Genomic DNA, 13,024 nt, shown 5'->3' on the forward strand with positions numbered 1-13,024 from the left:
GCTGAGAACTCTTGCAAGATAGCAGATACATAAAAAACCAATTTAGCTAGCGATTCAAAAGGATAACCATTTTATCTTTTTGCATTTAAGAAGAGTGGCAGCCACTATACAGTCAGCTATTCAAGAAATCTATGCTGTGCATTAGAGTGGTGTGGGAGCGGCAGCATAGGTGTCATGGTCAAGTACAAAAACAGTTTTCTTAAATTTTCAGGCATAAATCATAGAATCATAGAATGGTTTGGATTGGAACGGACCTTAAAGATCATCTAATTCCAAACCCCCTGCCATAGGCAGGGACATCTTCCACTAGACCAGGTTCCTCAAAGCCCCATCCAACCTGGGCTTGAACACTTCCAGAAATGGGGCATCCACAGCTTCTCTGGGCAATCTATTCCAGTGTCTCACCACCCTCACAGTAAAGAATTTTTTCCTCATATCTAATCTAAATCTACCCTGCTCTAATTCAAAGCCATTCCCCCTTGTCCTATCCCTATATGTCCCTATAAAAAGCCTTTCTCCAGCATTCTTGTAGGACCCCTTTAGAAACTGGAAGGCTCCTATAAGGTCTCCTCGGAGCCTTCTCTTCTCCAACAACCCTAACTCTCTCAGCCTGTCTTCATATGAGAGGCGCTCTAGCCCTCTGAGCATCTTCATGGACCTCAATGGACTCTGGAAATTATTTGCATTAGCTGCCTACTTCATTTGTATAAACCTTTGCATTCCTGTCGTTTATAAATAACATAGCGAGGGGCAAAGTGTCTTCATGGTGGCACTGTGGAATCTTTACGTTATCTTTTTCTTGTTCTCAGGAACTACAAAGTGCAGGATTTTCAAGAGGCTTCCCTTAAAACCAAAAGGTTTCCTCCAATGATTTCCTAATTAATAGGACCAGCTGCAAGTAGAAGTGTGCTTTACCTTACAAGTAGTGGATAAACTGACCATCCTACAAACTCAGCTTGGAATCTAAAAAAAGGAAAAAAAAACAGCCACAAAAACCCACTACCCAAATCACACAGTATTTGTAGTTCCTTCCTATGAACATATCTAACTATAGAGAACATATCTAATAATATCTCTTTGAATCCTCATTAATTTTCAACTGTTCAAGAAAAGGTAATTTGCAGAATGACCATTAGGATGTGTTTAAAAGATGGCGGGTTTTGTTGTTAGTGTCTCACACTAAGAAAGCAAAATACATATTTTAGCAATAAAGTTTTTTAAGTAACAGAACTTAATATAACTATGACTAGTTTAGAGTGTGTTTAGTTTAAAGAGATAAGGTAATGGAGAGTTGAAATACATAGGTAACAATAGCGTCTATTCTTGAGGCAAGTTATGCAACTAATTGCAATACTGGGCCACTTTCCTTAGGTAATCATGTATTTGGTAAGACATGCTTCAGTGCACTTTTTCTCTAATAACAGATGGCAGTTTTAGTGTTTCTACATCAGCACTAAACAAGTGGAATTTCTATTTATTTTTTTTTTAGCAGAAATTCTTCAAATATAGTATTTTCCTGCTTCTGCAATCCATTGATGTCAACAGAAAGACCTCTGTGGCTGTTAAGTAACCAAAAGACTTGTATTCAAAGGGTGGTATATGCCTATGGGAGTTTCAGTTTGATAGAATCATGGAAGAGGAATGCTACACAGAAGGAAGGCAGTGGAGAAAGCTGCAGCTACATAATACAGCAGAAGAAGGGAATTTTTATTTTAAAAATGACCCTAAAACTACTTAGAAGACACAAATAAAAGAAATGAATAAACCAACCCATACCACAAATCATACAGGAAAAGAAAACATGTGGTTAGGCATAAAGTCTTGGGTGGAGAGAAAACACAAGAGCAGACATGCAGCACACAGACTGATTCATTTAGGGCCCTAAATCTTGACTCAGTTTTAGTGTACTTTTTGTGTGGGAGTTGAATGAGTCTTCAAATTTTTCTGCCTTCAAAAAGCAGATTGACAGACCTTATTTCACTAACCTAATTTCATATTGAGTGAATTACAAAATCAGAAATCAGAACTGGAAGGCCTTCATACAGCTCCTCATGGTCTTTTTGCTGACAAAATGTTTTTCAACTTCTGAGGGAGCTGTGCCTACATGAGTGCTACTAGAAAAACTTTAAGGGCTCTTTGAACATCAAACTTAGCTTCATAGTGAGTCTGGCAAAATGATATTTACTGAGCCTTCTTAAATAACCTTTTGGCAATATATGCATTCTTCACAGTATATTTATGTCTGAGCACTACATTTTGAAAACAATACCATTTTAGCATATTAATTCAGTTTGTGTCATACTTACTAACTTTACTTGCAATTATAGAGAAATTGTACTGTGCTGCACTTTCTCTGTCCAGTAATTCATTAGTAGCAATGGTTCCTTCAGTAGCATCTATTGTGAAGTAGCTGTCCACATCATTCTTCCAATCAATGAAGTATCTGTATGGGAAAAATATTAGACAAAGTAGATGCGAATGTGCAAAGATTACTCATTTATCATAACAGCAGTCTAGCTAGCTGAAGTTTTTTGTTTTGTTCTTTTTTTATTCCCAGCTGTTACAATTCTTGCAGGAAGAAGACAGTAATGAGTGATTTGTTTATTTTTATTCTTTTTTTCAGTGTTGGAATGCTCAAAGGAAAATAGGATATAATAAAAATTTAGTACTTCCAGTGTTCAGATTGTTTGAAAACTTTGAGCTCCCAAGAAGCTGATGCACAGCTTCTGTGTCCCGGATTACTTATACTGGTCACTTTGGACAGCACTAGATAGGCTTAAAGGGAAAAAGAGAAAAGGTACGTGAAATACTGCTAAAGGTATGAATAGCGATGAAGAATGGATCAGATCTGGTCTCTTTACATCCATTTGTAGCTGCAATAGGCTGAAGTAGCCTTACTGGGCTTGCAAAGTGTCCTAGTGGATCTACACGGGCTGTTGGCACAGTCTACTCAAAGGTCCCTCACCTGAAGGGTGTTGGCAGAGTCACAGTATGAAAGGTGGAGAAGAGTGTTCTTATACCCCCACATATACAGGAGGAATAAAAGGCTCTTTGCCTTTGGGAAGAATAGGCAACTTCCACTTTGTCTGGAGCTGTGAGTAACAAGGCAATACCATTGGCTTTTTTTATTCTCCTGAGCCTTTGTTTGTCAAGAACTATGACCATAGAGCAGATTCAAACCTCAGAATGTGTACTTATTTGTTATTTTTCCCTAGCAAAGACTACAGCAGAGATGCACTTGTAAACATAGCTGCTTAAAAGCAATCTGATAATTATTCCAAACCCATTTCCCTTAAATGCTAATTAATTTGAATGTCTGTTTTCACATTTGCTGCTACTGCTTGTAGTCATAATGGAATAATCATTTTGCTGATGCAGTGCTGCCAGCTAATAATTTCCTTTTCATTGTTAGTCTCTTCATACCTTGATGGTGCTTCTCAAAAACTAGGCAGGATGAAACTGAGAAAGCCATTTGTAAACAGAAGGCAATAAGAACAAAATGACACTCAACAGCAGTACATTTAGAAAATCATAAAGGCCAGAGGACCATTCCTATGACACCTCATTGCATGTAAATCACTGAGAATAAGATTAAAAGCTAGTATTTCCTTCTCTGATTAGTGTGATTTATGAAAATAATACACAGGAAATGTAACGATAAATACTGTGTTTACTGCTGTAGAAGGAAGAAGTGGTAGAAAGAGGTATATGGACTATTCCCAAAGAAAATATCTCATACAGGGACTTAAGAATGCCAATAGCTCAGGAAGACTTGAATAGTGAAAAATTCACAAATAAGGTACTATGCTCCTCTCGAGACACTTTGTTTAATCAAAATCACGAGAAAAGCCTATCTGTAGATGAAATAGGTAATTTCATCAATTGACAGGCATCATTACCAGTTCACCACTTTATTTAAAAAGCCTCAGAAATTATTTGCTAAAGGCAGCATGTATCCTTTTACACAGCTGAGCAGTCACATTTTCTGAATACAATAATATTGACTGCTCACATTTGTAATTTCAATCTCATTGTTCAAAATTTGGTTGACAATAGAAATTACAAAAAATATATATTTATTAGAAATATCATTACACTGAGATACTCTTTTAGGAATAGTAAAATTACTCTTTCAGGCTTTGTGTGTTTAATATATAATAATTTCTTCTAAAATTAAATATGAAACCAGACACAAATAAATGTTATCAAAGCATGAGAAAGTAACTTTGCTTATCTTTCCCTTTGGAAGGTTAGCTTTGTCTAAGTACCCTACACATAGTATGAGCCAATGAAGAAACTACAGGACCTAATTCAAAGCACGGTGTAGGTGGTAGCCTTCTTTATCAGGAGGCTTTGAAACTGCAGAAAATATATTCAGATTGAACACTGTTGTATTTGAAGTTGAGTTCAAGTACAAATATTTGCAGGATCAGAATCTCAAAGTCTATCTGCAAGCATTCACACAGGTGATTAACTACATGTACAAGCCCAGTATGCTTACTCCTAAACATAAGCATCAGCAGGATCAAAGTCCACAATAAGGGTTGCAAGACTAGGACTACTCCTGCTGATACTAACGGCATAATTCCTCTTGGCTTTTGTGGAAGTGGAATCTGTGGGAATTGAATAGTTTGATAAGAAACAACTGTAGCAGTTCTTCTGAATTCATTGTCTTCGCTTGTATTAACACCGTGGAAACTATTATGCCACCATTCTTAGCATTAGTTTTTGGGTTTGCTTTTTGCTTCTTGTTTTGTTTTGTTTTTAGCTTTGGCATTATCATTAAAAACATCCCTTCCATCTCTTGCCATGTGCTATACAAATGGTAAAATTAGGGGTGGAACAGCCAGGCATTTCAGCTCCTCTCATCCTAAGAAGCAATATATTTGATTAGACTACAGAGGGAAGAGGAGTAGGAGGAAGTAGAAAAACTACAAACAAGCAGCCATTCTTTCTCCTTTCATTGATTATCCATGTGCAGTACCCACGGAAATGTATCTGGCAGAAGATCCTTTTATAGACAGCATTTCCAGACATCGTTGCTCCCAGCTACTTCAGGAGTCTGTAAGGCTTAGTAAAAGACAGAATAGGACCCCATATGGCTGCTTTTCAAACAGGAATTTTGGGGATATCCCAATGGAAGATTGCTTTAGGTAGAGGTCCTAAAAGAAATATAGTTTCTTTTTACAGCACTCTTTCATACAGTCTGATGCTCAATGTAAGCAGCACAGCATCAGTTAGTCTCTTTCCAAGGGTAATAGTATTGCCTGAGCTCTGTCTTTTACATGCAAAAAATGCTTTTGAGAAGAGAAGAAATGCGAAAAGAGTCTCCAACCAGAAAAATTAGTAACTTTCCGGAGATAAACCCAGGTATCTGGGACATAAAGCCTGAAATTTCTTGTTAGATTGTGACACGAAGAGGAACATGGTTGAAATACTGGTATTAGGACAGCTGTCTAGATCTTCTAGTCAAGGTCTAGCAGTTTGAAGAAACTGAGTTTGGTTTGTTTAATTGCTCAGAGTGCCTGCAAGACATATTATGGATAACTGCACTAATTCCAAGAGGCAGCTCCATCCTTGAAAAGTTAGAGAGAACTTACTTGTTGACACAGGACACAGCAGCATTCTTTTTCAGAAACACCTGAGCAGGCCTGTCTGGCAGTTCTGAGTACTAGGACATTGATACAGTTCATATTCACTGACAAGGAAGAAACTTTGAACTATATGTCTTCCTGAATATTGTTCACAGCAGAAGACTGTATTCCAGCTTATATTACTGAAGGCAGGGTGTGCGTGGCATAAGTGTGGAAGGATATACCTTTCCTAACATTGTCTGAATGTTCTCAAGAATAACTATATTTGTACATCAAGTAGTATAGAAGAGACAGAATGGAAATATTTGGTTTATAAATGATGAGATTCAAGTCTCTAAGACTCTCATCCAGAGCAATACAAAGACAAATTGCCCTTTTATGAGCTCCAAGAATAATTTTCATTCATGGCTAAATGACGAAGGTACGTGTAGCTCATGGGACCTCACAGAGCACTCTCCCAAAAGATGGCTCATCTTCTTTTGAAGAGCAGAGAACAATGGGGAAGACTGTGTCGACTCTAGCTGCAGCATAGAAAAATAGCAGAGCACTGTTGAATACATGAGCGTCAGCAGATCACCCTTGCGAGGATAACAGGAACTCTGAGCTGCCAAGCAGAAAACTGTAGTCACTTCAGACTGTTATACCATGAATAAAAGAACTGGACAGCTGTCCTGCTGCTGCTATGGAAACATGTGACAACATGCTCAGGAGGGAAGAAGGTGGAAGGATGCTAAGTAGGCTGTGAAACTCAGGACTTGGGGTGGTTTTTTTGTCTTAAAAATGTGGAGGCGAAGACTTCCCCTGCCTAGCATGGATGGCCTTTGGAACACTGGGGGTCCATCCTCACCAGAAGTTTATGAACCTTGCCAAAGTCTTTCTATGTTGTTCTGTCTAGATAGTGACAGCAGTGGTGGCACAATGCAGCAGAAATAACACCATGTAATAAATTACAACATCTTTTTTTTTTTCAGTTGATGCTTAAGCACAACACAGAGTATGCATTTGTGTGTGCCCATGCAATGGCCCTTTATGGTGACTTCACCAGCTGTTCCCAAACTTGCAGAGGAGGTTGCTCAAAAGGGGGAGCTTAGAAGAAAGTTGCAAGGTCTTTTACGAGGTAATAGCCATTCTTTTTTACTGTTTTCCAAAATTCAACTGAGTATTCTAGTCATGCTATTATTACTTTGATAATGAATAACCTATACCTTTACGGTTTCATACTCAAATCTCCACTGCATTCCATACGTATACACACACATGCATTATATAATTTTATGGTGGTATTTCCACCAGCTAAAAAATATTACAGCCACCACTGGTGTTCAGTATCATCTTCTCTTCTTACCTCTCTCTTGATAGGGTTTTACTGATTCCAAAGAAGGACAGTTGCAAATTACTGGCTTAAGTACTTTTGTTCTATGCTTTTCAAGAATGTAGGACATCTTATGAAGTGATTGTGGTTGCTGGAATAGTTTTAGTGACAGAAGCACTTACGGGTCTTCGTTTGAAGAGAAATGTAGAGAAAATAAACGTAGAGAAAGTAAAACTTAACAGAGAATCATAGAATAGCTCAGGTTGGAAGGGACCCATAAGGATCACCAAGCCCAGCTCCCTGCTCCTTGCAGGACTACCTAAAACTAAACCATATGACTAAGAGCATTGTCCAGCTGCTCCTTGAACTCTGACAAGCTTGGTGCTGTGATCACCTCTCTGGGGAGCCTGTTCCAGTGACTGACCACCCTCTCCACGAAGAATCAAGAGGTACCAGAAACATTTGCCAGTTGCACAATACCGGCATGGTGAAAGCTGGGTCATATCAATGTCTAAGTGCTCACTCATGCATTCCTAGCCCAGAGACACCCCAATGTATTTATCCTTGCTTGTACTCTCACGTAGCTAACTACTACATCCATCCACACTGAGAAGCAGCATCCAGGTCTCAGACAAGCTGCTTTGACATCATTTTACACTGAAAGGTCTCAGAGACTAATTGAAGGAGCAAACTTGCAATACCTTGCCCGTATATGCCTGTGTACACTCATAACTCCTAAAAAGTAAAAGCACAAGCAGCAACATTCTTGCATAGTTCTGCCATCTCACTGCCTGTGAGACACATGATGGGACTCATGCATCTGGATTAAAAATATTTGTTTCCAGAAGTTTTCTTTCTGATACTGGATCTGAAAGATGAATAGATGGAGCACTTGGTAACACGGTTAAACTGACCATTTGCAATGGAATATGCAGTACTTAAAACTTGTTTGCGATATTACAGCCATGCAATTCAATCCAGGAAATGAGCCAAGTAAGACATATTTAACTGTGTATTTTAAAGGAAGAAAAGATTGCTTTAAAGCTAGGCTGGGAGGATTAAAGCCAAATGACATAGAAGTAAAATTTTACAGGTTCAACCTTAAAGAAAGCTAAAATACAGACAATAGGTATGGTACAATGATGGCAAGCACAAGAAGAGCTCTGACCTTCCCAAGCTGCTAAAAGGAACAGTGAAGAAAGGATACTATCTACACCCTTTGTCACTATTTGAATAGTAAGCAGGGAGGGGAATGATGGATCATGCCTCTAAAGATGCTGTTAAGCTAAAGGCACTCAGACCAAACTTGCTCCTGCTACAACAGCATACATGCAGAAAATTATTTTAAAGAGTAAAGCATATTGTTTGGTTGAAATTGGCATGAAAATGGAAAGGAATCATCCAATTCAGTGAGCAAACATGTTTAACATTTAATTACTGGCTTTTCTTTTTGTTCTTTTGTTTTATTGTTCCACAATAGGAAACAGTAATTGCAATCAGCCTCCTAAAAGAAGAAAAGAAAAAAAACTCCAAACCAAACGACAATAAATAAATAAATAAATGAAAAAAACTCCAAAACCCAAAAAACTGAAAACCCAAAAAACCACCAAAACCCAAACCCAAACAAACCACACCACAAAAAACCACACAACCAACCAACAACAATAAAAAAAAAAACCCAACAAACCAAACAACACAAAAAGTGAGGGAGGACATTCCTCCAATTTTTGTATTTGATACGAAGCTGTCCTACATAATCTGTCCTACATCACCATAAGTATTCTTGTTTGTATTTCAATTTCTATTGTGAAATTTTACCTTAAGCAGACCCAGATGGTGAATCTAAGAAAAAGCAATGTAATGTAATGTGATAGATCATTATTTGCGTACATGACCTTAAGCTGTATTCACTTTAAGTTTTATTTAAATATTGAACTGCAGGTAAATGAAATTCAGAGTTCATGCCAACTTGGGACAGCTAAATACCACACATCATATCAGCAATAATAGATGGAAATCTAAAAAAAAAAATAGAAACATAAGTGACGAAAAAAGTGAGACATGATATTGGTCTACAGATAGCTGAAGGTCTTAACCCTGAGAAAGGAAAGTTATTTTGTTCAGCACTGAGAAATGGAGGGGCAAATTTAAGATGGGGAAATTTATGTTACACAGCAAAATCCTGCTGGCAGTGATATATATTATGCTGCACATAAGAGGAATGGTATTAATTTTGTCACTTGGTACTACAAAGCTAAACCAGGTAAAGTAATAGGGACTGTGCAGTAAGCAAAAATTCTAAAAGGATGGAATGAATAATCCTATTAGTCCCTGTAATGCTAAACTCTGATACATAACAGGAAAGAGTATCATCATGTTAATTACAGAATCATAGAATAGTTTGGGTTGGAAGGGACCTTCAAAAGTAATCTAGTCCAACCTCCAGCAATGAGCAGATTATACTCAATTACAGATCTGGTCTAAGGTGCAGTTCCAAATATTTTAAAATGTATACAGAGAAGCTGGGGTTTGTGGAAAGCATGCAAACAACTTTGTGTCCTCCAAAATCCCATCCTGCCACTGAAATTTCCTTCCTGCAATTCTCAAGATGATCCATTCACTGGGTTATCATTGTGTAAAACTTAAAAAAAAAAAAATTATCACCACATGTACATACATACATATTTTGAACACTAAATTCTTTATTGTTCTTCTCAAATCCAACTGCTGAACTCTTCTGCTGATTGCTGAAAATATCTTCCATTCCAGATGAGACTGAGGAATGATTGCCATCATTCTGCTGAAGGTGCAGCCAAGAATTTGCTAAACCATTCCCCTGTAGCCCATGTATGCTTAGAGAAGCCATTAAGTTCAAACAAGTTGTTGTGGTTTAAGCCCAGTCAGTAACTCAGAACCATGCAGCCGCTCACTCACTCCCTCCCTCCTTTCTTCACCCCCCTGCTCCCGGCGGGATGGGGAGGAGAATCGAAAGAATGCAAATCCCACAGGTTGAGATAAGAACAGTCCACTAACTAGAGCATAATACAAAACCACTACTACTACCACTAATAACAATAATGATAAGGGAAATAACAAGGGGAGAGAATCTGAAACTAAAAAGGGAAGGAAAAAAAAAACCAAACCAATAAACACAAGTGATGCACAATACAATTGCTCACCACCTGCCGACTGATACCCAGGCTGACCCAAGCAGCGATCTGGGCCTTCCAGGTAACTCCCTTGTTTATATACTGGGCATGACAGGCTGTGGTATGGAATACCCCTTTGGCTAGTTTGGGTTAGGCGTCCTGTCTCTGCTCCCTCACAGCTTCTTGTGTCCCTCCTCGCTGGCAGAGCACCAGAGACTGAAAAGTCCTTGATCACGGTAAGTGCTACTTAGCAACAACTAAAATATTGGTGTGTTCTGAGCACTGTTCTCAGACTAAAGTTGAAAACGCAGCACTGCACCAGCTACTAGGAAGGAGAAAAAATAACTGTTACAGCTGAACCCAGGACAGAAGTATAATTAGATGTAGCAAAACATTTTATTTTCCTGTGCTAAATGATACATTTGTCTGAGTTATCTGCCTTTAGGTCTAAATAGGATAATTAGACTTCCAAGGTCTTCCTCAGGGCTGCAGAACCGGAACCAGTATTAAGTTACTTTAGTTTCTTTTTCATACCTTCATTTCATTTAAAGATTACCCTTGATTCTGAGTCTTGTGGTTTTCTGTTACTTTAAGAATGATCTCTTATGAGGTTTTACAAGAGCGCAATGGTAAATATCCTATTTTCTCCTCTGTGCAGCATGATAATGTGAAATAAGGTGTAACGTACTACTTGCCTAACAGTAGCACACAATAGTCTTTGCATATCATTCATATTGTCCTGTGTTAATACAACCTCAGGGTTCCTTCTCATATTTTTTAAGTGCCCTTTACACTGTACAACCCAGCAACAGCTGTGCTGTATGCATACAAAGTATATATAAAATATTAGATCTATTTAATAAAATAAAAAATTATTGAATATAAATATCTGTTAATACCAGAAAGTTTTAGAAATAAAATTCTTAATATAATGAAAAGAAATAGGACCTCTCTTGTGAAAAACTCCTAGTTTTAATACCCTGGGTTTGATACTGTGATATTCTGCTTGGAGGAAGTAAATCCAGTCAAAATTAGCTACTATCACATAAAAACATAGTCTGATTGATTCATAGTAACAGCTATTAGAAAAATCTAATGCTAATAACAGCAAAATAACATTTGAAGTTTTGCTGTAAAATTTTCCTTTCATTAACCAAAAAATGTAAAGGATGTGGTAATGTTCCAAAGTGGCAGGTGCTGTTCTGGTAGGTTGACTTTCTTTGTTTCTATGTTTAACTAATTTATTAAGCCACCTCTCTTAATGGGAACAGAAGCTTTCTGTACCTTTGTTGAGTATCTTCAGAACACGGCTGAGGCATTATGGGTCAAACCAAAAGAAACCCCGACTGATCAGCTGTCAGATCCTATCCTTTGGGTAATCCTGTGGATACCAGTCGGATCCCAGAAGAACCCTAACCATGCAGATACATAATAATCTCAATACTTAATGTTTTGTTTTGTTTTTATTTCAGAGGATACTACGAATAAAGGAAAAAAACCCAACAAACAAATAAAACCCCTTAACAAACAAAAACCAATCTGTATCTGAAATGTGGAAAGGAACCAGCACTGCCGTTCACTGCTACCTAACTTTTTGCCCTTAGATCTTAATGTCTCCTAAGTGCCCAGTCAGACGCAGTGACCGAAAGGCTTGAGCTGCTGTCCCAGATTGAGTGGACAGTTTTACCATGACTTATCTTTCCTCATTGCACTCAAATGCCATATTTATTTATGATCTTGTAGAGATTTTGAAGGTACTTAGCACTGATGTAAAGCTGTTGTAACAGTCCAAGCTGAATGTTTTTGAAAATCTCACTGAAATAATGTTTCTAGTCTTTTAGTGTTAGGATAGCTTTGTATTTGTTATAATATTTTGACTTACAAAGCAGAAAATTTTTGGATTATTTTTATAGAAGCCTAAATAAGTTGTTGTACTCCTGTGTCCACTTTTCAAAGGAGTTCAGTGCTATTATTTCTCGGAATGATATCCTGTGAGCTGTATTCCAGGCTTCCCAAAATGAATATTGTCTATACTGCATATCAGGTGCAGGTGATGATAGTTTAGAGAAGGGCAGCTGGAATTGCTACATGTCGGGAGAAGGCACAAACTTTTCTTGTCAGAATGTCCTGTGCATATCATTATTCATGCCTTCCATGTAACGTATGAGCTCCCACATGAAAAAATAACACAGTTTGAGTCATCTGCATACTATGTGACTGGGTTCCCAGTTCTTCATACATGGCTGCATGCTTCTGTATCAGGAGGGTGAAGGATTAGTGATTTTAGCAGTCAGTAGCTCACCTGATCTGGAATGAGTACTATCAGTGCAAACAAATTATACTTTGCTCCTTTGGAGAAAATTGATCATTATTCAGAATTAACTGACAGGGAAGCAGTAGCTGCAGACAGCCAGACTCTAACGAGTCAGAGTCAAGCAGTGGAAGCTGTTAAACTTTTCATAAGCCTTATAAATCTTACATAAGAATTTTAGTAAAACACACTAGGTAATAAAGGAAATAAAATGTGCTGCACTTCAGTTTTCAGCCCTTCCAAACTGTCAGTTCTGCCTGTCTACAAATTCCTGTGTTTCCTTCCCCCCTCACCCTTTAAAGGTTTTGTTCATTTGCTTATCAAACCCATCAGTCAGCTCCACTGTCTGCTTTGCATTTATCATTACCAGCTGAGTATCTTATCAAAAGCCCTTGTCATTTGGAAATTGCATTGTTTTTATTCAGTTTTAACATAATTTTTCTTGCCTCATTGAGCAGGCAGAACTTGCAAGACAACCAGGCAGGGGGAAAGCTTTGTCCTGTAGTTTAATTAAGTCTCAGTGGTTCAGACTGTGAGCGGTAGTAGAAGGCACGTTGGACTTAACCTCCTCACTCCAGGCTTAGCAGTCAATATTGCTACGGTGGGAAAGCAGCAGAGCACATTCTCTACCAGCACCACAAATTATAGGCCCTGAATA

The 13,024-nt window shown here is 38.0% G+C and overlaps 1 protein-coding gene across 5 annotated transcripts in view; it reads right to left on the reverse strand.

Annotated features, from left to right (window-relative positions):
- CDH12 (cadherin 12) overlaps window positions 1-13,024 on the reverse strand; it is a 228,098-nt gene that overhangs the window by 15,576 nt on the left and 199,498 nt on the right. For all 5 annotated transcript variants that reach the window (XM_030504737.1, XM_030504743.1, XM_030504762.1 and 2 more), the window contains one exon: window positions 2,307-2,443. In XM_030504737.1, coding sequence (XP_030360597.1) covers window positions 2,307-2,443 — 137 coding nt within the window. The remainder of the gene's footprint in view (window positions 1-2,306; window positions 2,444-13,024) is intronic.

The sequence above is a fragment of the Strigops habroptila genome, chromosome 1 (genome assembly GCF_004027225.2).
Source record: "Strigops habroptila isolate Jane chromosome 1, bStrHab1.2.pri, whole genome shotgun sequence".
Taxonomy (NCBI): domain Eukaryota; kingdom Metazoa; phylum Chordata; class Aves; order Psittaciformes; family Psittacidae; genus Strigops; species Strigops habroptila.